Below are 27,849 nucleotides of genomic sequence, written 5' to 3'. Positions count from 1 at the left end.
TTTTAAGAACCACAGGTTCACATTCTACATGTAATATCTCATTTGAAAGGTATTGCAGTGCCCTGTGGTGCTGGAACAAAGGGGGTGAGCCTTTGAGGCTCACCGCCAGGTGTTACAGCTCCTGCCTGGGGGAGGTGTTAGCATCTCCACCCAGTGCAGGCTTTGTTACTGGCCTCAGAGTGACAAAGGCACTCTCCCCATGAGGCCAGCAACATGTCTCGAGTGTGGCAGGCTGCTAGAACCAGTCAGCCTACACAGGTAGTTGGTTAAGGTTTCAGGGGGCACCTCTAAGGTGCCCTCTGGGGTGTATTTTGCAATAAAATGTACACTGGCATCAGTGTGCATTTATTGTGCTGAGAAGTTTGATACCAAACTTCCCAGTTTTCAGTGTAGCCATTATGGTGCTGTGGAGTTCGTGTTTGACAGACTCCCAGACCATATACTCTTATGGCTACCCTGCACTTACAATGTCTAAGGTTTGGCTTAGACACTGTAGGGACACAGTGCTCATGCACTGGTGCCCTCACCTATGGTATAGTGCACCCTGCCTTAGGGCTGTAAGGCCTGCTAGAGGGGTGACTTCTCTATACTGCATAGGCAGTGTGAGGTTGGCATGGCACCCTGAGGAGAGTGCCATGTCGACTTACTCGTTTGGTCCTCACCAGCACACACAAGCTGGCAAGCAGTGTGTCTGTGCTGAGTGAGGGGTCCCCAGGGTGGCATAAGATATGCTGCAACCCTTAGAGACCTTCCCTGGCATCAGGGCCCTTGGTACCAGGGGTACCAGTTACAAGGGACTTACCTGGATGCCAGGGTGTGCCAATTGTGGGAACAAAAGTACAGGTTAGGGAAAGAACACTGGTGCTGGGGCCTGGTTAGCAGGCCTCAGCACACTTTCAATTCAAAACATAGCATCAGCAAAGGCAAAACGTCAGGGGGTAACCATGCCAAGGAGGCATTTCCTTACAGTGATGGACAGTGGAGTGGTCACTCCCCTTTCCTTTGTGTGGTTTTGTTTGCGCCAGAGCAGGGACCGGGAGGTCCCTGAATTGGTGCAAACCGAATGCAAGGAGGGCACCAAATGTGCCCTTCAAATCAAGCTGGTGGTGCCAGGAGGCTAACCCTCCCCACCTTGTAACACCCATTTCCATGGAAGATGGGGTTGGCTCCCTCTACCACAGGAAATCCTTTGTTCTGCCTTCCCCTGCTTCAGCTGGTCAAGCCGCAGTAGGGCAGCGTGGGCAAACCCCGAAATACTGGAAGGAACAATACTGGGGGGGGGGACGGGTAAGATTCCAACATGTTTGACCCCAAAACATGCCTAGGCTTGTAATTACTGTTATGGTGCTGAACAGTTAGTGACCTGTGGCCAGTACACAGGTAAAATGGCTTCCCCACACTTACGAAGTCCAGTGCATTGGAAGTGGAGTTCTACGGGCACTGCTTCTCATGCAGGCGGTGCCCTCACACACAGGAACCGTCACCCTGCCCTCTGGGCAAGGAGGGCCTACCATAAGGGTGACTCACAGTGACCTGGTGCTGTGATAACTAGTGAAAAGGGTGCATGCATGCTGCAATGGCAGGCCTGTAGACACAGTTTGCATGGGCTCCCATGGTGGCGTAATACATGCTGCAGCCCCTGGGGGGGCCCTTGGTACCTAAGTACCATATACTAGGGACTCACAGGGTTACACCAGCATGCCAACTGTGGAGTGTGAAGGGTACCAGAGGAACCACATTTAGAGGAGAGCACTCAATCACTGGGGTCCTGGTTAGCAGGATCCCAAAGACAGTCTAAACACACTGAAACAGCAAACAAGTGGGGTTAACTATGCCCAAAAGTGACTTTCCTACAGTATGCTGTTCTTGTTCTTCCTCCAAAGGGTAACAGTACTGTGTCTAAAAAATGTAAACTTTTAAAGACACTAAAAATTCGTAACTGGAAAAGTACTCTCCTGATTCTGCTGATCACGGTATCTGAATTTATTTAAAAGTATGATGTTTTCATAAATTGGTGTTGAATTTCTTTGTATCTCTCATTTACTGTATGAGTGTGCGCCTTACATGCATAGCACTGCCCTCTGATATGCCTAACTGCTCGACCATCCTATCCAAAAAGAGTGTTTAAGATGTCATTTGTACCTCTGATACCTCTGGGAATTGTTTGGACTCTTTATATTGTGTACTAAAATAAGGTACACTGTGCAAAGAACCAGATTCCTACACCTATTCCCTCTTGTACCCAGGACAAAGAAGAGAAGTGGGTTTCAGGCCTCAGTTTGCCGACCTCCTGCGTGGCTGCAGGGACACAGCACTGCAAGATGTTTCCCTAAAGTAGCCAGCTGATCAACAGTGGCAATTGGACTTGGACTTGGACTTGGACTATACTTTACTTTGGGCTCTCCCTGACACGGAGTCTTTAAATGCCTTCCCCCGATGTATGGTGGAGATTGACGTGTACTCCTCTGGTTGTTTGGGCACTAGAAGAAAGTTTGAAAACTTTTGCAAACCTTTCCTCCAGAGCTATAGGGCGACCCGTCAGGAAAAATTAGCCAACCGGCAGCTCTACGGCATTGGATTGGGTTTCAGCTTAATCTGGGTCAAGGTTCCCAACACATGGGAATTAGCAACCAAGTCCCATTTTTCATTTTCTGTCTGCAAGAAATCTTTAGAGTTCCAGCAAGACCAACCTAATTCAAGTATCTGGCCTCCCACAGAGGTGGCCTTCTCATATAGAATTGTTTTTTTTTTTTCAAAAGTGACCATGTCCTTACTGTTTTAGTACTTAAACTTTCTCAATGTTTTTGACTTCCAGACATTTCATAGACACGGATACTTGTATCTGATGTATCATTGGTGCTTTGTGCTTTTTGGGACTATTTCTACTTATTTAGTTAGTAACTTTTTCTACTGTTTATACACTCTCTCAATTTACAGAATCCATTGTATTCAAACCGGAGTGCTTTTTGTCATGCTACCGGGGATTGAGCACAGTTTTATTTAATTTGTGAGATCTAGCAGCTGGTGTCCTTATTCTTTTGTGTTTAATGTGTCCAACCCAAATAATAACCCACTTTCCTACACTTACAAATGCCTGAGCTGCTGTGTGCAGCTGCTGATAATCTAGTATATATTTTGAAATCACTTGCATATTTGTTACTTTTTACCCGGCTGTGATTCTGCAGCAGCATAGTTTTGTACTTTTGTGTTCTAGGGTAGGCTCTGCATATATATGTGAAGTACGGGTGAACTTTATTTTGATTTTATGATTGACATTGGGTTTCAATGAGATGTTGCTTGAAGAATTAATGCTTTCCTCATGGGAAAACTGATAAATATTGGCTATGGCTGCTCTCACACTAACACTTGGAGGTCAGGAAATCTGTTCAAGTATGGAACGAGTCTGCGTTGGCATACATGCTATGCATTTGGGTCAGTATCATAAATGCATTTATAGATTTCATCTTAAAAGCCTGAATGCCAGCGTTACCAGAGCCTCATTTACATTTGTGCTGGATCTTAATTAATAATGCAGCTTAGACTTGCTGATTCCTTTACAGGTTTGTGAACTGAATTATTTGGAAATTCACTTTTCACTATGGATGAATGTTAACCCAGAGTACTGGACTGATGTAACCAACTGGATTCAGGACCTGTGAACTGGTTAACCTTTAACAGTTAATTGTTGACCACGAGTGCAGAATCAATCCTGAGGGGTGAATGTGATTTGCTGTGATCATAAACTCTAGTTTCATATCCTAAAATTGAGAAGACATTGTGCCACTAGCTCCTTGGACCTGCCCTTACAGATAAGATGTTGTTAATCCAGAAGTTTGCTTTTGAGCTGCTGCCAGGCATAAACATGCAGTTTGAATCTTCTGGCATGATTACTAGGATAGGAATGGGCCATCTTAAGATCTTTGTCCTTCCTGACAGTGACATTTTGTGTGCTTGAACTTTACATTTTCCCCCAAATTGACCTCACTGTTTGAGGTGCTCTGTCAATTAAGTGTCTTGGATGCAAATCACCATATAAACCATTTAAATTTAATGTGTTGACTGACTTCACCGCCATGCTAGCAGTGCAACCTTGTTAGCTTCACGTGTGTTGGATGTGTGCGTTTCGGTAATCTATGTATATATATTTTTTAGGTGGATATGATTATCGTCCTACATTTTCAAACACTCCAAACAGTGGTTACACCCAGCCCCAATTTAACGCTCCTCGTGACTACTCCAACAACTATCAACGGGTAAGGGGTGGTGTTCATAAATTTGATTGGGGCTGGGAGCGTGTGTGACTGCATCATTGCTCATGTGAAAATAACTTGTCTTTGTAGTTATTCTGTGTATACAGGTGTTTAGGAAAGCTCCAAGGTAGTCAAATTGATGTCCGATTTTCAGGTTTATTTTTGTAGTATATGCTGCTTTAGTACACACATTCTTGACATGCTGTTAGGCAGTTATGTTTGCAAGCTAAAGTCTGAGTTTCAAAATAACTTGTGATCCCTCCTGGAAAAACACAATACACTAGCACAAAGTATTCTCATGGTTTCGCCATCTACAGCATCGAAAGACCCACTGCTAACCAGAAATTTGAATTCAACCATTACAGGAGGAATTCTCCTGGCTCCAGATTTGATGAGTGACTCGTGGAGGGTGTGTAATTGATAATGACTTAAAAAAAAATCCCTGAAGTTCATTAAGAAAAGTTCAGTCGGTGGCCATCACACTCAAAGTCTTTGGGTAAGTCCAAGGAAAAAAAACACACAAAATCCAACCTGGACTTTTGTCCTTCCTGCCACTCCGTACTCCTCGGAAGGCGCGAGGGTGTTACGATGCCTCCATCTCACTCCCAAAGTCAATAGTTAAAGCGATCCCACAACTTGTCAAGGCACTACCAGAGATTCAGGACTGTCTGACACAGAGGCAGATCGAAGAGTTCCCTTAGGACTTGCTCAGACTCGTCTGATCCTTTCTGACTCCCTGTGGGTAAGCCTTCATGCCCCCAAGTTGTCGAGAGGCCTTTCAGCTGGAGTTGGCCCTCAACGCCAGTTGGGCCCTCCGAATCCAGGCCTCCTCAAGTTCCTGTTCCAACTCCGATGCCACACTATTTCCTGGAGTCTCAATGCTGGAGCAGGCTCAATATGGGAGTAGGATGCTGGATACTGACCCCAACTGAGGCTTGCTCTTCTTTTAATAATCTCCAGATTGTGGCAAGCCACTGCCTGCCAGTTTGGGTCAGAGAGCCATCCAGTCCCATGCAAACTCTATTCTTTTCTCTCTCACCCCCCCCCCCCCCCCCACCCCCCCCCCCCCCCCCCAAAAAAAAAAACCTGCAGCGCCACCTACCAAACTCCTTTAGCAGACCCTTAGTGGAGCAGTGTCACCCGGTGGGAGTCAACATCTGATGATCCTTACTAGGTTGCCAGACTATTATATCACAGGTGTGTCCTGCAGAGTGTCTGGAAGGGGTTCACCTTAGCTTTCATTGCCTCTACCGCAACTACCTTTTCCATTACAACTGACACAGCACCAACTGTCGGTCTTATGGCAGGAAGTGCAAGCCCTTTTGGCCAAAGGGGCAAACAAGAGGGTGCCTGCTCCAGATGTAGGTCTGTTATTTCTGCTACTTTCTGGTTCCAAAGAAGAACGGAGGCCTTTGTCCTATTTTAGACCTTTGCCCTCAATCCCTTCCTCCTAAAGGAAAAACAATCAATATTTCTTCATCAGTCCTGAAGGCAGGGTGGTGGTGTTGGATCTGCACCTTTTTCCAGATGTCTGTCCTGCAGGCCTGTCTGCACCACCTGTGCTTTGTGGTGGGCTGCAAGCATGTTTAGTTCCCTGCACTCCCTTAACTCACCAACATCTCTTTGGTGTTCACAAAAATGGTGGCACTGGTAGCAGCACACCATCGGAGATCCCAGTCTTCCCCTACTCTGACAAGTAGCTGTTGAAGGCAAGCTTGCCGCAGACAGTCATCAACCACCTCCAGACTACAGCGAACCTCCTGGTAATCTTTAGTGTTTCTCAAAGTTCAGGTCACATCCTTAGACTCTCCCCTTCATCAGAGCCATTCTGCACATAGTTCCACTCCCCCCTCCCCCCCCCCCCCAATGGAAAGGAGAGTCCAGGACTTTGTGATCCCAATCTTTCAGCCTCTGTCCTAGCTTTCTTTAACAGACAACTCGCTGCTGCTGGGTGAGATGTCCTCCTGCTTTTCGAGCAAACCTTGTGGCATATGTGGGCTCTGCAGTGGGATTTGAAGTCTGAGTGGACCTCACATCAAGGGGACCTCTCTGATAATGTCCAGATTGCAGAGGAAACAAAGAGTTCGATGGCATCTGTCGCTGTAGATACGCATGTTCTGCAATAGCTCGCCATCTGGTGTTGGGCCGGAGTGTTACAAGTTGTTTTTCTTCGAAGAAGTCTTTCGAGTCACGGGACCGAGTGACTCCTCCTTTTGTCTCCATTGCGCATGGGCGTCGACTCCATCTTCGATTGTTTTTTTTCCGCCATCAGGTTCGGACGTGTTCCTGTCGCTCCGAGTTTCGGAACGGAAAATTAGCTAATTTCGGAAGATTTTCGTCGGTATTGTTGCGTTCGGGATCGGCGTACTTAGATTCAACACCGCATCGAAGATCGAAGAGCTCCGGTGCCCTTCGGGGTAGTTTTTCGATCCTCTGTCGGGGCCTGGTCGGCCCGACCGCGTGCTGAAGAACGCCGATGGAACGGACCCCGTTTCGTTTCTGCCCCAAATGCCACAATAAATACCCCTTCACAGACCAACACTTGGTCTGCAACCTGTGCCTGTCACCTGAGCACAGCGAAGACACCTGCGAGGCCTGTCGTGCGTTCCGGTCCCGAAAAACACTCCGAGACCGTCGAGCCAGAAGACTTCAGATGGCGTCTGCACCGACAGCCCAACAGGAGTTCGAGGAACGGGAAGAGGAAGGTACCTTCTCGATCCAAGACTCAGACTCCGAAGGATTCGACGATACACAAACCGTGAGTAAGACGTCGAAAACCACACAGAGAAACATTTACAAGGCCCAGGGGGACGCCACTGCCACCAGGCCATGGCTCGACCCATAAATTCGGTGACCGACCGTCGGCACCGAAAAAGGCCCAAACAGTGCCGAGATCGTCCGACTCCGGTCGAGACACCGGCACGCAGCCTTCTCGGGACCGAGAAAGTGCTGGAGACAAGCCTCGACACCGAGATGCCGGTGTGGACACGGCTCGACGCCGAGACAGCGGCACCGAAACAGATCGACGCCGAGAGGTTTCGGCCCCGAAAAGGAAAAAAGTCACCTCGGAGCCGAAAAAACACGCAGACAAAGTTTCGATGCCGAAACAAACTGCAAGCGACCCAGCTTCAGGCTCTTATACAGAAGAGCACTCGCTAACCTCCCAAATGCAGAAGCATAGGTTTGAGGAAGAGCTACAAGCAACTGATGTGGACCATACGCAAAAGCGTATCTTCATTCAGCAGGGGACAGGAAAAATAAGCACCCTTCCCCCCATTAGGAGAAAGAGGAGGTTGGAGTTCCAGACGGAACAAACACCACAACCAAAAGTGGTGAAAAGAGTTACACCACCACCCTCTCCTCCGCCCGTGATTGACGTTTCACCAGCACAAACTCCATTACACTCCCCAGCTCACACCACCATGAGCCAGGGTGACCAAGATCAGGACGCATGGGACCTATACGACGCCCCAGTGTCAGATAACAGCCCGGAGGCATACCCTACAAAGCCATCTCCACCAGAAGACAGCACCGCGTACTCTCAGGTGGTGGCTAGAGCAGCACAATATCACAATGTAAGCCTCCACTCAGAACAGGTCGAGGATGATTTCTTGTTCAACACACACTCCTCCACCCACAGCTCATACCAAAGCCTGCCTATGCTCCCTGGTATGCTCCGGCACGCAAAAGACATATTTAAGGAGCCGGTCAAAAGTAGGGCAATCACACCAAGGGTGGAAAAAAAGTATAAGCCGCCTCCTACGGACCCGGTTTTCATCACTACACAGCTGCCACCAGACTCTGTTGTTGTAGGAGCAGCTAGGAAAAGGGCCAACTCCCACACATCTGGAGATGCACCACCCCCAGATAAAGAAAGCCGCAAGTTCGATGCAGCTGGTAAGAGTCGCAGCACAAGCTGCAAACCAGTGGCGCATCGCGAACTCCCAGGCACTACTTGCGCGCTATGACAGAGCCCACTGGGACGAGATGCAACATCTCATTGAACATCTGCCCAAGGACTTACAAAATAGGGCAAAGCAAGTGGTCGAGGAAGGACAGACCATTTCCAACAACCAGATCCGCTCCTCCATGGACGCTGCAGATACAGCTGCACGGACAATTAATACATCTGTAACTATCAGAAGGCATGCATGGCTCCGAACGTCTGGATTTAAACCAGAGATTCAACAAGCAGTTCTCAATATGCCTTTTAATGAAAAAGAACTGTTCGGTCCAGAAGTGGACACAGCGATTGAGAAACTCAAAAAAGATACGGACACTGCCAAAGCCATGGGCGCACTCTACTCCCCGCAGAGCAGAGGGAATTACAGCACATTCCGTAAAACGCCCTTTCGAGGGGGGTTTCGAGGTCAAAGCACACAAGCCAGCACCTCACAAGCCACACCGTCCAGTTACCAGGGACAGTATAGAGGAGGTTTTCGGGGACAATATAGAGGAGGGCAATTCCCTAGAAATAGAGGAAGATTTCAAAGCCCCAAAGCCCCTACTACTAAACAGTGACTCACAGGTCACTCACCCCCTCCACACAACACCAGTGGGGGGAAGAATAGGTCATTATTACAAAGCATGGGAGGAAATCACTACAGACACTTGGGTTCTAGCAATTATCCAACATGGTTATTGCATAGAATTTCTACAATTCCCTCCAAACATACCACCAAAAGCACAAAATTTAACAACACACCATTCCAATCTCCTGGAGATAGAAGTGCAGGCACTATTGCAAAAGAATGCAATCGAATTAGTGCCAAACACACAAATAAACACAGGAGTTTACTCACTGTACTTTCTGATACCAAAGAAGGACAAAACGCTGAGACCAATCCTAGACCTCAGAGTAGTGAACACTTTCATCAAATCAGACCACTTCCACATGGTCACACTACAAGAAGTATTGCCATTGCTAAAACTGCACGACTACATGGTAACTTTAGACCTCAAGGATGCTTATTTCCATATACCAATACACCCATTGCACAGGAAATACCTAAGGTTTGTATTCAAAGGAATACATTACCAATTCAAGGTACTGCCTTTCGGATTAACAACCGCACCAAGAGTCTTTACCAAATGTCTAGCGGTAGTCGCAGCACACATAAGAAGGCAGCAGATACATGTGTTCCCATATCTAGACGACTGGCTAATCAAGGCCCATTCGTTAATAGAGTGCTCAAATCACACAAATCATATCATACAAACCCTCTTCAAACTAGGGTTCACCGTCAATTTCACAAAATCCAAAATTCTGCCACACAAGGTACAACAATACCTGGGAGCCATAATAGACACATCAAAAGGAGTAGCCACTCCAAGTCCACAAAGAATTCAAAATTTCAACACCATCATACAACGCATGTATCCAACACAAAAGATACAAGCAAAGATGGTATTACAACTCCTAGGCATGATGTCATCATGCATAGCCATTGTCCCAAACGCAAGACTGCACATGAGGCCCTTACAACAATGCCTAGCATCACAGTGGTCTCAAGCACAGGGTCACCTTCTAGATCTGGTGTTAATAGACCGCCAAACTTACCTCTCGCTTCTGTGGTGGAACAACATAAATTTAAACAAGGGGCGGCCTTTCCAAGACCCAGTGCCACAATACGTAATAACAGATGCTTCCATGACAGGGTGGGGAGCACACCTCGATCAACACAGCATACAAGGACAATGGAACGTACATCAAACAAAACTGCATATCAATCACCTAGAACTTCTAGCAGTTTTTCAAGCACTAAAAGCTTTCCAACCAATAATAGTTCACAAATACATTCTCGTCAAAACAGACAACATGACAACAATGTATTATCTAAACAAGCAGGGGGGGACGCACTCCACGCAGTTAAGCCTGCTAGCACAAAAAATTTGGCATTGGGCAATTCACAACCAAATTCGCCTAATTGCACAGTTTATACCAGGGATACAAAATCAACTCGCAGACAATCTCTCTCGAGATCACCAACAGGTCCACGAATGGGAAATTCACCCCCAAATTCTGAACACTTATTTCAAACTCTGGGGAACACCTCAGATAGACTTGTTTGCGACAAGGGAGAACGCAAAATGCCAAAACTTCGCATCCAGATACCCACACAAACAATCCCAAGGCAATGCCCTATGGATGAACTGGTCAGGGATATTTGCTTACGCTTTTCCTCCTCTCCCTCTCCTTCCTTACCTGGTAAACAAACTCAGTCAAAGCAAACTCAAACTCATATTGATAGCACCAACTTGGGCAAGGCAACCCTGGTACACAACGCTGCTAGACCTATCAGTGGTACCCTGCATCAAATTGCCCAACAGGCCAGATCTGTTGACACAGCACAACCAAAAGATCAGACACCCAGATCCAGCATCGCTGAATCTAGCAATCTGGCTCCTGAAATCCTAGAATTCGGGCACTTACAACTTACCCAAGAATGTATGGAAGTCATAAAACAAGCAAGAAGGCCATCCACCAGGCACTGCTATGCAAGTAAATGGAAGAGGTTTGTTTGCTACTGCCATATTAATCAAATACAACCATTACACACAACTCCAGAACATGTAGTGGGTTACTTGCTTCACTTACAAAAATCTAACCTAGCTTTCTCTTCCATTAAGATTCACCTTGCAGCAATATCTGCATACCTGCAAACTACCTATTCGACTTCCCTATATAAAATACCAGTCATTAAAGCATTCATGGAGGGCCTTAGGAGAATTATACCACCAAGAACACTACCTGTTCCTTCATGGAACCTAAATGTTGTCCTAACTAGACTTATGGGTCCACCTTTTGAACCCATGCACTCCTGCGACATACAGTTCCTAACCTGGAAGGTGGCATTTCTCATCGCCATTACTTCCCTAAGAAGAGTAAGCGAGATTCAGGCGTTTACTATACAGGAACCTTTTATACAACTACACAAAAATAAAGTCGTCCTAAGGACCAATCCTAAATTTTTGCCAAAGGTTATTTCACCGTTCCATCTAAATCAAACAGTGGAACTTCCAGTGTTCTTTCCACAGCCAGATACCGTAGCTGAAAGGGCACTACATACATTAGATGTCAAAAGAGCATTAATGTATTACATTGACAGAACAAAAAACATCAGAAAGACTAAACAACTCTTTATTGCATTTCAAAAACCTCACGCAGGAAACCCAATTTCAAAACAAGGTATAGCCAGATGGATAGTTAAATGCATCCAAATCTGCTACCTTAAAGCTAAACGACAGCTGCCCATTACACCAAGGGCACACTCAACCAGAAAGAAAGGTGCTACCATGGCCTTTCTAGGAAACATCCCAATGCAAGAAATATGTAAGGCAGCCACATGGTCTACGCCTCACACATTCACCAAGCACTACTGTGTAGACGTGTTATCCGCACAACAAGCCACAGTAGGTCAAGCCGTATTAAGGACATTATTTCAGACTACTTCCACTCCTACAGGCTGATCCACCGCTTTTGGGGAAATAACTGCTTACTAGTCTATGCAGAACATGCGTATCTACAGCGACAGATGCCATCGAACTGAAAATGTCACTTACCCAGTGTACATCTGTTCGTGGCATCAGTCGCAGTAGATTCGCATGTGCCCACCCGCCTCCCCGGGAGCCTGTAGCAGTTTGGAAGTTACCTTCAATTATTTATATGTATCATCTCAACCTTAAATAGGTGCATACTTAGTCACTCCATTGCATGGGCACTATTACTACAATTCAACTCCTACCTCACCCTCTGCGGGGGAAAAACAATCGAAGATGGAGTCGACGCCCATGCGCAATGGAGACAAAAGGAGGAGTCACTCGGTCCCGTGACTCGAAAGACTTCTTCGAAGAAAAACAACTTGTAACACTCCGGCCCAACACCAGATGGCGAGCTATTGCAGAACATGCGAATCTACTGCGACTGATGCCACGAACAGATGTACACTGGGTAAGTGACATTTTCATTTGCAGTGGTGATTCTTGGACTGCGCCTACCTCTTCCCTACCCCCACCCAGAGTTGACAGTGGTGACAAGTGTGTCCCTTCTAGGTTGGGGTGACAGTCTGGGAAAGGTAGAGATCAGAGGCCTCTGGTGGAGGCCCAGCTCTTTATAAACCTCCTGGAGCTGCTGGCCGTCCACTTACCATTTAAAGCCTTCCTCCCATTCATCAGGGAGAGGCTGGTACATGTGCGTACAGACAATACAAACTGGACAGAGTGGAAGCCTGGGTCCTGTGCCAAGCAGAACTATACCTCTAGAAATGGCTGGACCACCAGGGGATCTTCCTAGTGGTGAACCACCTGGCTGGATCTTTAAAATGCCAGGACAGACAAACTCGCCCATTGATGCCTAACATGACAAGTGACAGTTGCACCCGGAGGTGGCACAAGTTCTCTTCCACAAATGGGGAGAGTGGGCACTGCCGAGACTGTGCAGTGTCCTCACATATGCGTGTTGAAGTTTCCAAGGCATCTTTAGCTAGGAGACAGGTTCTGCCTAGAGTGGACCTTGGGACTCCTTTGTCTTCCTACTGATACCTCTTCTACCCTCTGTTCTATAGATCAGGACTGACCTGGCCAAAGTCATCTTAGTTTCCCTAGATTGGGCATGGAAAGTATGGTATCTATAACTCCTGGGCTTGTGCATCTCATCCAGTCAGGCTACCTCTCTGTGCAGACCTTCTCTCACAGCAACAAGCAGGGTTCTGCACCTGGGCCTTTGTGCTCTCCACCTACATACATGGAGATTGAGTAGTGACAGCTTAACACCTTTAACCTTCCACTGGACCTTGTTGTCATCTTGGTAGTTGGGCATTGTAGGAAGTTGGCTCTGTATGTGCTATTTCAAAGTAAGGAATAGCATGCACCGAGTCCAAGGGTTCCCCTTAGAGGTAAGATAGTGGCAAAAAGAGATAATACTAATGCTCTATTTTGTGGTAGTGTGGTCGAGCAGTAGGCTGATCAAAGGAGTAGTGTTAAGCATTTGTTGTACATACACACAGGCAATAAATGAGGAACACACACTCAGAGACAAATCCAGCCAATAGGTTTTGTTATAGAAAAATCTTTTCTTAGTTTATTTTAAGAACCACAGGTTCAAATTCTACATGTAATATCTCATTTGAAAGGTATTGCAGGTAAGTACTTTAGGAACTTTGAATAATTACAGTAGCATATATACTTTTTACATAAAACACAATAAGCTGTTTTAAAAATGGACACAGTGCAATTTTCAGTTCCTGGGGGAGGTAAAGTATTGTTAGGTTTCACAGGTAAGTAAGTCACTTACAGGTTTCAGTTTTTGGTCCAAGGTAGCCCACCATTGGGGGTTCAGAGCAACCCCAAAGTTACCACACCAGCAGCTCAGGGCCGGTCAGGTGCAGAGGTCAAAGAGGTGCCCCAAAACACACAGGCTTCAATGGAGAGAAGGGGGTGCCCCGGTTCCAGTCTGCCAGCAGGTAAGTACCCGCGTCTTCGGAGGGCAGACCAGGGGGGTTTTGTAGGGCACCGGGGGGGACACAAGTCAGCACAAAAAGTACACCCTCAGCAGCGCGGGGGCGGCCGGGTGCAGTGTGCAAACACGCGTCGGGTTTACAATGGTTTTCAATGAGAGATCAAGGGATCTCTTCAGCGTTGCAGGCGGGGGGGGGGGGGCTCCTCGGGGTAGCCACCACCTGGGCAAGGGAGAGGGCCTCCTGGGGGTCAATCCTGCACAGAAGTTCTGTTCCTTCAGGTGCTGGGGGCTGCGGGTGCAGGGTCTTTTCCAGCCGTCGGGACTTTAGGTTCAGGCAGTCGCGGTCAGGGGGGAGCCTCGGGATTCCCTCTGCAGGCGTCGCTGTGGAGGCTCAGGGGGGACAACTTTGGTTACTCAGACTCGCCGGAGGGTCCTCCCTGAGGTGTTGGTTCTCCACCAGTCGAGTCTGGGTCGCCGGGTGCAGTGTTGCAAGTCTCACGCTTCTTGCGGGGAGTTGCAGGGGTCTTTAAATCTGCTCCTTTGAAACAAAGTTGCAGTTCTTTTGGAGCAGTGCCGCTGTCCTCGGGAGTTTCTTGTCTTTCTTGAAGCAGGGCAGTCCTCAGAGGATTCCGAGGTCGCTGGTCCCTTGGAAAGAATCGCTGGAGCAGGGTTCTTTGGAAGGCAGGAGACAGGCCGGTAAGTCTGGGGCCAAAGCAGTTGGTGTCTTCTGTTCTTCCTCTGCAGGGGTTTTTCAGCTCAGCAGTCTTCTTCTTCTTGTAGTTTCAGGAATCTAAAGTTTTAGGTTCAGGGAAGCCCTTAAATACTAAATTTAAGGGCGTGTTTAGGTCAGGGGGGTTAGTAGCCAATGGCTACTAACCCTGAGGGTGGGTACACCCTCTTTGTGCCTCCTCCCAAGGGGAGGGGGTCACATCCCTAATCCTATTGGGGAATCCTCCATCTGCAGGATTTCTAAAAGTTAGTCACTTCAGCTCAGGACACCTTAGGGGCTGTCCTGACTGGCCAGTGACTCCTCCTTGTTGTTCTCATTATTTTCTCCGGCCTTGCCGCCAAAAGTGGGGGCCGTGGCCGGAGGGGGCGGGCAACTCCACTAGCTGGAGTGTCCTGCGGTGCTGGCACAATGGGGTGAGCCTTTGAGGCTCACCGCCAGGTGTTACAGCTCCTGCCTGGGGGAGGTGTTAGCATCTCCACCCAGTGCAGGCTTTGTTACTGGCCTCAGAGTGACAAAGGCACTCTCCCCATGGGGCCAGCAACATGTCTCGGTTGTGGGAGGCTGCTGGAACCAGTCAGCCTACACAGATAGTCGGTTAAGGTTTCAGGGGGCACCTCTAAGGTGCCCTCTGGGGTGTATTTTACAATAAAATGTACACTGGCATCAGTGTGCATGTATTGTGCTGAGAAGTTTGATACCAAACTTCCCAGTTTTCAGTGTAGCCATTATGGTGCTGTGGAGTTCGTGTAAAACAGACTCCCAGACCATATACTCTTATGGCTACCCTGCACGTACAATGTCTAAGGTATTGCTTAGACACTGTAGGGGCACAGTGCTCATGCACTGGTGCCCTCGCCTATGGTATAGTGCACCCTGCCTTAGGGCTGTAAGGCCTACTAGAGGGGTGACTTATCTACACCTGCATAGGCAGTGAGAGGCTGGCATGGCACCCTGAGGGGAGTGCCATGTCGACTTACTCGTTTTGTTCTCACCAGCACACACAAGCTGACAAGCAGTGTATCTGTGCTGAGTGAGGGGTCTCCAGGGTGGCATAAGACATGCTGCAGCCCTTAGAGACCTTCCTTGGCATCAGGGCCCTTGGTTCCAGGGGTACCATTTACAAGGGACTTATCTGGATGCCAGGGTGTGCCAATTGTGGATACAAAAGTACAGGTTAGGGAAAGAACACTGGTGCTGGGGCCTGGTTAGCAGGCCTCAGCCCACTTTCAATTCAAAACATAGCATCAGCAAAGGCAAAAAGTCAGGGGGTAACCATGCCAAGGAGGCATTTCCTTACAGGCATCCCTTGACAAACTGTATAGCCTGATGAGAAAAATGTGTGGTTTGGTGCGCCACACGCCCGATTTACCCTATCCAACCTAAGGTATCTTCAGTTATTTATTTTCTGTCTCACCTGTCCCGGCTTTACTTTCTGTTCATTTATAGGGTATTTAGAGCACATCAGCCAGGTACATGGGTTCCGTACAGACTGTTACTGGAACCAAGCTGTTCCTGGATAACGAGCACTAATCTGGGTGAAACCAGTACTGGGTTGTCTGTCTTTAGGTAGACTCTGGTTTGGCAATTTGTCTGGACTGTTCCAGTTGGAGCAGGGTAAAGACTGGTTTGCATAAAGCTGGGTCCAAACCGAGGTGGCCTGGTGTACAAAATAACGATGAACTGGGATATAGCCCAGAGTCATTACCAGTGGCTAAGCTTAATCCATAAAGTTCCCGTAACCATCCATAACTTTATGTATTCCGCATTATGCGAAGAGTAATAAAAGTATTTGTAGGAAGTTGGCTCTGTATGTGTGCATGCTATTCCTTACTTTGAAATAGCAGAGTCCAAGGGTTCCCCTTAGAGGTAAAATAGTGGTAAAAATAGATAATACTAATGCTCTATTTTGTGGTAGTGTGGTCGAGCAGTAGGCTTATCCAAGGAGTAGTGTTAAGCATTTGTTGTACATACACATAGGCAATAAATGAGGTACACACACTCAGACAAATCCAGCCAATAGGTTTTTGTATAGAAATATATCTTTTCTTAGTTTATTTTAAGAACCACAGGTTCAAATTCTACATGTAATATCTCATTCGAAAGGTATTGCAGGTAAGTACTTTAGGAACTTTAAATCATAAAAATTGCATGTATACTTTTCAAGTTATTGACAAATAACTGTTTTAAAAGTGGACACTTAGTGCAATTTTCACAGTTCCTAGGGGAGGTAAGTTTTTGTTAGTTTTACCAGGTAAATAAGACACTTACAGGGTTCAGTTCTTGGTCCAAGGTAGCCCACCGTTGGGGGTTCAGAGCAACCCCAAAGTTACCACACCAGCAGCTCAGGGCCGGTCAGGTGCAGAGTTCCAAGTGGTGCCCAAAACACATAGGCTAGAATGGAGAGAAGGGGGTGCCCCGGTTCCGGTCTGTTTGCAGGTAAGTACCCGCGTCTTCGGAGGGCAGACCAGGGGGGTTTTGTAGGGCACCGGGGGGGACACAAGCCCACACAGAAATTTCACCCTCAGCAGCACGGGGGCGGCCGGGTGCAGTGTAGAAACAAGCGTCGGGTTCGCAATGTTAGTCTATGAGAGATCTCGGGATCTCTTCAGCGCTGCAGGCAGGCAAGGGGGGGATTCCTCGGGGAAACCTCCACTTGGGCAAGGGAGAGGGACTCCTGGGGGTCACTTCTCCAGTGAAAGTCCGGTCCTTCAGGTCCTGGGGGCTGCGGGTGCAGGGTCTCTCCCAGGCGTCGGGACTTTGGATTCAAAGAGTCGCGGTCAGGGGAAGCCTCGGGATTCCCTCTGCAGGCGGCGCTGTGGGGGCTCAGGGGGGACAGGTTTTGGTACTCACAGTATCAGAGTAGTCCTGGGGTCCCTCCTGAGGTGTTGGATCTCCACCAGCCGAGTCTGGGTCGCCGGGTGCAGTGTTGCAAGTCTCACGCTTCTTGCGGGGAGCTTGCAGGGTTCTTTCAAGGCTGCTGGAAACAAAGTTGCAGCCTTTCTTGGAGCAGGTCCGCTGTCCTCCGGAGTTTCTTGTCTTTTCGAAGCAGGGGCAGTCCTCAGAGGATGTCGAGGTCGCTGGTCCCTTTGAAAGGCGTCGCTGGAGCATGATCTTTGGAAGGCAGGAGACAGGCCGGTGAGTTTCTGGAGCCAAGGCAGTTGTCGTCTTCTGGTCTTCCTCTGCAGGGGTTTTCAGCTAGGCAGTCCTTCTTCTTGTAGTTGCAGGAATCTAATTTTCTAGGGTTCAGGGTAGCCCTTAAATACTAAATTTAAGGGCGTGTTTAGGTCTGGGGGGTTAGTAGCCAATGGCTACTAGCCCTGAGGGTGAGTACACCCTCTTTGTGCCTCCTCCCAAGGGGAGGGGGTCACATCCCTAATCCTATTGGGGGAATCCTCCATCTGCAAGATGGAGGATTTCTAAAAGTCAGAGTCACCTCAGCTCAGGACACCTTAGGGGCTGTCCTGACTGGCCAGTGACTCCTCCTTGTTGCTTTCTTTGTTCCCTCCAGCCTTGCCGCCAAAAGTGGGGGCCGTGGCCGGAGGGGGCGGGCAACTCCACTAAGCTGGAGTGCCCTGCTGGGCTGTGACAAAGGGGTGAGCCTTTGAGGCTCACCGCCAGGTGTCACAGCTCCTGCCTGGGGGAGGTGTTCGCATCTCCACCCAGTGCAGGCTTTGTTACTGGCCTCAGAGTGACAAAGGCACTCTCCCCATGGGGCCAGCAACATGTCTCTGGTGTGGCAGGCTGCTGGAACTAGTCAGCCTACACAGACAGTCGGTTAAGTTTCAGGGGGCACCTCTAAGGTGCCCTCTGGGGTGTATTTTGCAATAAAATGTACACTGGCATCAGTGTGCATTTATTGTGCTGAGAAGTTTGATACCAAACTTCCCAGTTTTCAGTGTAGCCATTATGGTGCTGTGGAGTTCGTGTTTGACAGACTCCCAGACCATATACTCTTATGGCTACCCTGCACTTACAATGTCTAAGGTTTTGTTTAGACACTGTAGGGGTACCATGCTCATGCACCGGTACCCTCACCTATGGTATAGTGCACCCTGCCTTAGGGCTGTAAGGCCTGCTAGAGGGGTGTCTTACCTATACTGTATAGGCAGTGAGAGGCTGGCATGGCACCCTGAGGGGAGTGCCATGTCGACTTACTCGTTTTGTCCTCACTAGCACACACAAGCTGGCAAGCAGTGTGTCTGTGCTGAGTGAGAGGTCTCCAGGGTGGCATAAGACATGCTGCAGCCCTTAGAGACCTTCCTTGCCATCAGGGCCCTTGGTACTAGAAGTACCAGTTACAAGGGACTTATCTGAATGTCAGGGTGTGCCAATTGTGGATACAATGGTACATTTTAGGTGAAGGAACACTGGTGCTGGGGCCTGGTTAGCAGGGGCCCAGCACACTTCTCAGTCAAGTCAGCATCAGTATCAGGCAAAAAGTGGGGGGTAACTGCAACAGGGAGCCATTTCTTTACAGTATTATACCTACAATTTCTAGCTATGTAGTTTTAGATTAATACTCTGCAGGCACTCCAAGGACCTACAGAACCTCTATTGCCATGTAATTTGGCCCTCACAGATAACCTTTAGGGCACTTGGTCAAAAAGTGTTTGGGACCACCAGTTAATAGAGGTGTTTTTCTATTTCTGACACCATATGATTCAGCTTTTTACTGAACCTCCTTCACCAGAGTTTAGTGGTGCTGGTGGCCACCACTGAAATTTATCCCAACTCCTTCCCTACCACTCCACTTGACCGCGAGTCAATGAATAGAAACTGTTGGCAAGCATATTTGTACCTTTAGGAGCCTTGCTCGTTGGCCAGTAAATGTCAGGTGTTCCCTAGGCTGCTACTACCATACACAATGGGGCGTAGTGGCCCACATCTTACCAACAGTTCCAAGTGCCCTTTAGACATTCCTAACCCAAGCAAATAAAGGATGGCTGCAATGCAGCAAACTTTGGCTTCCACTCTGTCTAGGACATGGCTGACTGCCTCTGTCTGGTGATGCGTACAAGTGTGGCACTTAGGCACCACGCCTGGATGAGGTCTACAGGCTTCTCCAGGGATATCCACGTATCCTTACTGGACATCCAAGTATCCTTAGTGAACATGCCATTTGATGGTTGTCTTTTTGACGACAAAGCAGTCAGCCCTGGAATGGCTTAAAGAAAGTAGGGCCACAGCATATTCTTTGGGGTTTTCTGCCTCCACTAGACAATTCCACCAGCAATTTGGAACTGGAGCTTTCTTTTGCCAGACCCACTCCACCAGCCGAGCAGGCTTATCAGCCCTTTTGTAGCAAAGGCTGCAGTTGCAAAGACAACACCCGGGACGCAGGAACAACGTGAAGCTCAGCCCCCCACCCTCCTCAATTCACAAGCACTAAGTTGCTTTGTCTTTGCCATCAAACAACTGCCCCGTTGGATCCGGGGCCTATGACCTCCAATTTTACTTCTTCCTGTCACCTTCCACCACCATCAGCACAGGTGAAAGACACTACCTATAGCTCACAGTGGACCTTTAACATGTTCAGTTGGCAGTGCATTGCTTCTGGGTTAGGGAGACCATCTTGGCGAGGTGGCGATTGGAGGCCTCTGGTCCCAGTCAGACACTAGAGTCCACATGTTGTTTTAGTTGTGATATACCTGGGTGCTAAAGCCATTCCTCTCTTCATCAGAGGAATGTTGGTGCAGGTGCTCGTTGGCAACATCACTGCCATGTGGTTCTACAACAAGCAGGATGGGGTAGTGAACTGGAACCAGCGTCATGTGGTGCTGCACCTCTGGAATTCGCTGTGCCCCCGGGACTTTCTCTGGTGGTGAACCACCTTGTGGGATCTCTCAATGCCAGGGCAGATGAACTTACTTGCTGATGCTTAGCAACTCACAAATGGCAGTTGCACCTTGAGGTAGCACAGGACGACTTCCATAAGTGAGGCGAACCCTGGCTCTTTTCTCCACAGCAGAGAACATTGTGTCAGCACTTTTGTGTGCTGGAGTTTCCAAGGCGGCTCTGAGATGCGTTCCATCCAGAGTGGAACTCAGAACTCCTGTGTGCCCTTCTGCTGTTGCTTCTCCTGCCTAGAGTGCTGAAGATGAGGAGCGACAAGCCCCAAGCCATCTTAGTGGCACCAGGTTGGGCCAGAATAGTGTGGTACCGAAAACTCCTGGGCATGAGCAATTGTCCTCCAATCTAGCTACTGATAATGTGAGGATTTTCTGTTGCAGCTGCAGGGTTCTGCATCCAGGCCTGCACAATTTGCATCACAATGCAATGAGATTGTTCTGTGACAGTTGACCTCCTTCAACCTTCCTCCTTATGTCATTGATGCAATTCTATTGGCAAGATGTCTGTAAGGAAATGCCTCCTTGGCATGGTTGCCCCCTGACTTTTTGCCTTTGCTGATGCTATGTTTACAATTGAAAGTGTGCTGAGGCCTGCTAACCAGGCCCCAGCACCAGTGTTCTTTCCCTAACCTGTACTTTTGTATCCACAATTGGCAGACCCTGGCATCCAGATAAGTCCCTTGTAACTGGTACCTCTAGTACCAAGGGCCCTGATGCCAAGGAAGGTCTCTAAGGGCTGCAGCATGTCTTATGCCACCCTGGAGACCTCTCACTCAGCACAGACACACTGCTTGCCAGCTTGTGTGTGCTAATGAGGACAAAACGAGTAAGTCGACATGGCACTCCCCTCAGGGTGCCATGCCAGCCTCTCACTGCCTATGCAGTATAGGTAAGACACCCCTCTAGCAGGCCTTACAGCCCTAAGGCAGGGTGCACTATACCATAGGTGAGGGTACCAGTGCATGAGCATGGTACCCCTACAGTGTCTAAACAAAACCTTAGACATTGTAAGTGCAGGGTAGCCATAAGAGTATATGGTCTGGGAGTCTGTCAAACACGAACTCCACAGCACCATAATGGCTACACTGAAAACTGGGAAGTTTGGTATCAAACTTCTCAGCACAATAAATGCACACTGATGCCAGTGTACATTTTATTGTAAAATACACCACAGAGGGCACCTTAGAGGTGCCCCCTGAAACTTAACCGACTGTCTGTGTAGGCTGACTAGTTCCAGCAGCCTGCCACACCAGAGACATGTTGCTGGCCCCATGGGGAGAGTGCCTTTGTCACTCTGAGGCCAGTAACAAAGCCTGCACTGGGTGGAGATGCGAACACCTCCCCCAGGCAGGAGCTGTAACACCTGGCGGTGAGCCTCAAAGGCTCACCCCTTTGTCACAGCCCAGCAGGGCACTCCAGCTTAGTGGAGTTGCCCACCCCCTCCGGCCACGGCCCCCACTTTTGGCGGCAAGGCTGGAGGGAACAAAGAAAGCAACAAGGAGGAGTCACTGGCCAGTCAGGACAGCCCCTAAGGTGTCCTGAGCTGAGGTGACTCTGACTTTTAGAAATCCTCCATCTTGCAGATGGAGGATTCCCCCAATAGGGTTAGGATTGTGACCCCCTCCCCTTGGGAGGAGGCACAAAGAGGGTGTACCCACCCTCAGGGCTAGTAGCCATTGGCTACTAACCCCCCAGACCTAAACACGCCCTTAAATTTAGTATTTAAGGGCTACCCTGAACCCTAGAAAATTAGATTCCTGCAACTACAAGAAGAAGGACTGCCTAGCTGAAAAACCCCTGCAGAGGAAGACCAGAAGACGACAACTGCCTTGGCCCCAGAAACTCACCGGCCTGTCTCCTGCCTTCCAAAGATCCTGCTCCAGCGACGCCTTCCAAAGGGACCAGCGACCTCGACATCCTCTGAGGACTGCCCCTGCTTCGAAAAGACAAGAAACTCCCGAGGACAGCGGACCTGCTCCAAGAAAGGCTGCAACTTTGTTTCCAGCAGCCTTGAAAGAACCCTGCAAGCTCCCCGCAAGAAGCGTGAGACTTGCAACCCTGCACCCGGCGACCCCGACTCGGCTGGTGGAGATCCGACACCTCAGGAGGGACCCCAGGACTACTCTGATACTGTGAGTACCAAAACCTGTCCCCCCTGAGCCCCCACAGCGCCGCCTGCAGAGGGAATCCCGAGGCTTCCCCTGACCGCGACTCTTTGAATCCAAAGTCCCGACGCCTGTGAGAGACCCTGCACCCGCAGCCCCCAGGACCTGAAGGACCGGACTTTCACTGGAGAAGTGACCCCCAGGAGTCCCTCTCCCTTGTCCAAGTGGAGGTTTCCCCGAGGAACCCCCCCCTTGCCTACCTGCAGCGCTGAAGAGATCCCGAGATCTCTCATAGACTAACATTGCGAACCCGACGCTTGTTTCTACACTGCACCCGGCCGCCCCCGCGCTGCTGAGGGTGAAATTTCTGTGTGGGCTTGTGTCCCCCCCGGTGCCCTACAAAACCCCCCTGGTCTGCCCTCCGAAGACGCGGGTACTTACCTGCAAGCAGACCGGAACCGGGGCACCCCCTTCTCTCCATTCTAGCCTATGTGTTTTGGGCACCACTTTGAACTCTGCACCTGACCGGCCCTGAGCTGCTGGTGTGGTGACTTTGGGGTTGCTCTGAACCCCCAACGGTGGGCTACCTTGGACCAAGAACTGAACCCTGTAAGTGTCTTACTTACCTGGTAAAACTAACAAAAACTTACCTCCCCCAGGAACTGTGAAAATTGCACTGTGTCCACTTTTAAAACAGCTATTTGTCAATAACTTGTAAAGTATACATGCAATTTTTATGATTTGAAGTTCCTAAAGTACTTACCTGCAATACCTTTCGAATGAGATATTACATGTAGAATTTGAACCTGTGGTTCTTAAAATAAACTAAGAAAAGATATTTTTCTATACAAAAACCTATTGGCTGGATTTGTCTCTGTGTGTGTGTACCTCATTTATTGTCTATGTGTATGTACAACAAATGCTTAACACTACTCCTTGGATAAGCCTACTGCTCGACCACACTACTACTAAATAGAGCATTAGTATTATCTATTTTTACCACTATTTTACCTCTAAGGGGAACCCTTGGACTCTGTGCATGCTATTCCTTACTTTGAAATAGCACATACAGAGCCAACTTCCTACAATGTCCCTCTACAAATTCATTGTATATCAGCTGTTGGGATAAATTTGTGACTTAGGTCGGCTCCTGACCCACTATAAGCCAAGCTGTCTGAAGTTTTGTTGGGCACTTTTGAAGGCTTTTATTGGCGTTCTGCTTTTTTGCAGTTGCTTGATCAATCTACTTTGTCATCAGTTTTGAAGGTATTTTTGAAACTGTTGTCAACGTTTCTTTTCGCCAACACCCTTAAAGATGCCACAGTGGTACATCAACTTTGTTCTCACATTCTTGATGTACACTCTTGGACTGCTGTGCAGTTGTCTATTAATACTCCTGACGTTGAAAACGGTCTGTTTCTCACCATAAGATCAGCAAGGCGTGTGAGCTGCAGGGTCTGTCAACCCACCTTCTGCTATGTTCATCCCAGATAACTTTTTTTTGAGGCACCAAGTTTCTTTTCTACAGAAAGTGGTCACTCCTTTTGAAGTTGGGCAGGCTATCACACTTCTACATTTTTTTGGTACACCTCATCCCTATATGGAGGAAGAGAGACTTTATGTGGACCCCAACAATTCTGTAAGGTCATCAGGCACAAGATCACATAGGTTTTTCCGTACCAAAAGAAGGGCAAGGCTGCGCAAAAGCAGACCATTTCCTAACGGGTTGTTCTGTGTATAAAGATCTGCTATGCACAGGTGAAGAAGCATCCACCAGGGGGTTTAGAAGCTCATTCCACAAGAGCTAAGGGTGCTGCAGCTGCACTAGCATGCATATTACCTCTCTTGGGCATTCGCCAGGCAGTTACAGGAGCCCATTCCCTTGACGGTCAGGTGTGTCAAGAGGGACATTTTGCATGCTCAAACCTGCAGCACTATTTGGTTTTTGGTTCAAGCCAGTTCAGAGACCCACTACCTGGGTAGCCAATGCTCTGGTATCTACTCATAAGGTGAGGAATCTGCAGTTGGGAGTATCCATCAGAACAAGTTACTTGCCTTCAATAATGCTCGATCCAGTATATAATCTATCTGCAGATTCCTCTACCCTACTGCCTCCCTGTTCTGTGAACTGGGCTCAATTTCCATCGAAAAAGGGCCTAGTCCAGAGATTGGCACACTGATCATGCCAGCCTGCTAATACTCTGTGTCTGAGGGCACAAACAGACACAAGTGTGCTTGGGTGGCACTTAGGTGCTGCTCCTCATCTCACTTGTCGTGGAACAACATTGGCGCAGAGCCGCATGGCACCACCTACCAATGTGCATGAGTACTTCTTTAAAGTCTGCATCCAGTCTGATGCCTGGGGGAGTATTCAAAGGCGAGGAATCCGCAGTTAGGAGGGTTACTTAAGGTAAGTACTTTGTTTGATGTAGCAACATTAGGAAACCACTCTTGTCACAATCCTGTGGGTATTGCCGTGTTTAGAATGTAGTTCATGCGAAAGACTTCTAGGGGAAGCCTTACATAAAGCGATAACGTAAACAAGTTGAAGGATCCTTTTTACATACTGCTCTCCATTGCTATTGAAGCATTTTCATAATGAGCTCCAAAGCTAGTTTTGGTTGTCAGTGCGATATTTGTTTCCATATTGTTTATTTTGAAATAGGGGGTGATCCATTTTACGTCAGTAGGATTTATTGGCTGGTAACTTAAGTATTTTACTCCTTTGGTTACTTTCCATTAGGTGAATAGTCTACTGCTTTGAAACCGATATTCAAGGAAACGAACAAAATGGACGGCAGTGTAAAAAAAAAAATGCTCACAAAGTTAAAAATAAATTGAGGAAAAAATACTTGGAAACTTGGCAGAAGTGGAAACAAATATATATTGTTAGTCACTATCATTCCTCAAAACCCTGGGTTCACAGACTGGACCTTAAAGTAGCTCAGTCTAAAAATTAGCACGTGACTAACTTGTTAATATGGCCCGCATATTCCTCCTTCAGGGATGATCCATTCACTCTGTCTCCCATATTCAACATTTTTTTTCTGTGTGCCGCCTTTCCTCTTGGGTTTTCCTGATGATGGTAATACTGTTAACATTGAAATGTCAACTTTCTCTTTTAGAGTGAACAACGTGTTTTTAAATCATTTACCTTAATTTTAGATATACCGTACTTAATTTTAGATCCCCGACCTTGTGTCTAAAAAAGTCACATCTTTTTAATCAGTTTTTACCCCTTCTTACTTGCAAATGACTTCAAAGAGCTTAGTGTTCCTTGCATTCATGTCTTTTTTTATGAAATCAGGTCAATATTTGGAGGCTAGTCCCTAATAGTCAACTAAACACACCGGTCAACCGGCTCTTTGCGGGTTATGTTAGACTTCAAGTGGCCATCAGGTGATTTGAGACTGCGGACTAGCTGACTAAAAGCAATAGTCTTCCAAATCTGATCCAGTTTTTTTAAGAGGCTGTTCCCTTGGAGCTATATGACGAGTCCTGGTCTGTAGTTTATTTTCTAGACTCGGAGCTAAACCAACAAATTGATTGTGGTTCCTGAATCCGAGCTAGAAGCAGTCCCTCAGCAGTCATCTCCTTTGTGAAGAATAAATGATGATGAAAGTACTTTTTCAAAGACTTATCTTTTCACCCTTTATGTAGCTAAATGTGCTTTTCTGGCCTATACTCAACTGATTATTTTTTTTTTCTTCTTTCTATCCTTAGGATGGGTATCAACCAAATTTTAAACGTGGTTCAGGACAGGGTGGACCTCGAGGAGCACCGCGAGGTAATACACAAGTGATGCGTACCTAATTCTGCTCACCAGGAGACTCTGACCTGCTCTAGAGGGTTAAGGATTGTAAAGAACACTTGTTACTTACGACTATGAACTAGGCCTCCATCCAAGAACACATTTTGCCCAGAACTTTTTTTTTTGGAGTGCTTCCTTTTAGTTGGCTCTCGAATCGACTAATCCTGCATATATTTTTTTTTTTTAAGGAGACAAGTAATTTCCGCCCAAAAGCTCAACAGAAAACATTTGTCAGGATTGTGAAATTGCCTTTCTACTAAATTAAGATGCAGTCCTGAAAACTTGAAATTCTTTTAATTTATATTATGACATTTTAATCCGATCCCGGTGCTGCCGCCGCTGCTGTCCCGCCTGGGAGTACAAACACTTTTTTGCAGATGAGATTTACTAGCATTTTGAAAGCTGTATCTTTCCTTTTCTGCCTTTTTAAATCTCCCGTTATTTCAAAATTTGTATATTGATGTTGCTTCCTGAGTTTCAATAAAGATGTGTTGCGTTACCTGCAGCCTGTTGCAAAGTTTTCTTTTTTTCGGTCTACTTTTGTTTGCTTCTACCTTTCTGTCATCTTATTTCAGGTACATGAGCCTGCGAAAAGGCAGAGATAAAGGTGCTCGTAGGATAAACAACTACTATTGTGCATCTGTTACATAATTGTTCTACTTAATATAATAGCCAGAAAGCATGGTTGTGAATTTAAAAGTTTAAGTGAAATCATTGGACGCTTCTAACAAATTATTTTAAAGACCACTATCAAAAAATTACCTTTCCCATTCCTCAATTTTAACTATATTACATTTGTTCCTCCAGGTCTACTTTGCTTCTCTCCAGGTTTAGTTTGCCCTAATAAGTGTTTAATTTTTGTCAAAATAAAGCAATAGCTTGTATGGTTCTGTTTATTTTTGTATTAAACGTGGCTGTGTAATGTGTAGCTTTGGGACAAGGTATATTTCTACTGCAAAGCCACATTGCTGACTTGATGTTTACAGAGCTCAAGTAAGTTAGTCAAATAGTTAAGCTGGTAAAGGCCCACAATCTCTAGAACATCACCTTTTGTGCCAAAACGAAATGCCTGTAAGCTTCAGGTGCTGGTAAACAGACCTCCAGTTTGTGTTTTCAAAATTGTCAGTCAAATGAACTTGTTTTTCATCGGACATTGTCATTTAAACACAAACCTACTTTAAAAAAAAAAGGGTGAAATTCAGCGAGATTGAGGTGTTCCTTTAAATAACTGACGGCAGCAGGAAGGCAAAGTTTAACCAAAACGGGTCCCAGAGTAACCAATGGTAGAGTCCTTCATCGTAGAGCATCTTCGGTGCCTCTCGGCTCTACGTTCTTCATAGCAGATGGCTAGATTCTCAAGCAGGACATCAGAATGCAAGGGAATCTTTTACTTCGTATCTGTACCCAAAATGCAGGCAACCAATTGAAGGCATGCAGTGATAATGCGCTATGACCTGCAAACCCCGTGTGAAAAACCATCGCATAACAAGCCAGCCAGTAACTGAATCCAAAATACATCAAGTTACCACGAACAATGCACAGAAAATATCACTTCTAGCCTTGGCCCGTAGGAAATCTTTTGAATACCATCACCCCATACACAAGTACAGATGTTTCTTGACCTGCAGTCTGACCCACAACCAAGGC

General features: G+C 47.4%; 1 protein-coding gene across 8 annotated transcripts in view; it reads left to right on the top strand.

The window, feature by feature from the left end:
• Positions 1 to 27,849, top strand: part of CAPRIN1 (cell cycle associated protein 1) — a 590,401-nt gene that overhangs the window by 488,275 nt on the left and 74,277 nt on the right. For 3 of the 8 annotated variants that reach the window (XM_069221858.1, XM_069221857.1, XM_069221856.1), the window contains exons 16-17: positions 4,153 to 4,253; positions 26,115 to 26,178. In XM_069221858.1, the coding sequence (XP_069077959.1) occupies positions 4,153 to 4,253; positions 26,115 to 26,178 (165 nt within the window). Of the gene's footprint in view, positions 1 to 4,152; positions 4,254 to 26,114; positions 26,708 to 27,849 lie in introns of those variants that run through there. The other 5 variants (XM_069221862.1, XM_069221859.1, XM_069221861.1 and 2 more) reach the window with 2 other exon arrangements.

The sequence above is a fragment of the Pleurodeles waltl genome, chromosome 3_1 (assembly GCF_031143425.1).
Source record: "Pleurodeles waltl isolate 20211129_DDA chromosome 3_1, aPleWal1.hap1.20221129, whole genome shotgun sequence".
Lineage (NCBI taxonomy): Eukaryota > Metazoa > Chordata > Amphibia > Caudata > Salamandridae > Pleurodeles > Pleurodeles waltl.
This window is presented reverse-complemented; position numbering and strand designations above follow the sequence as displayed.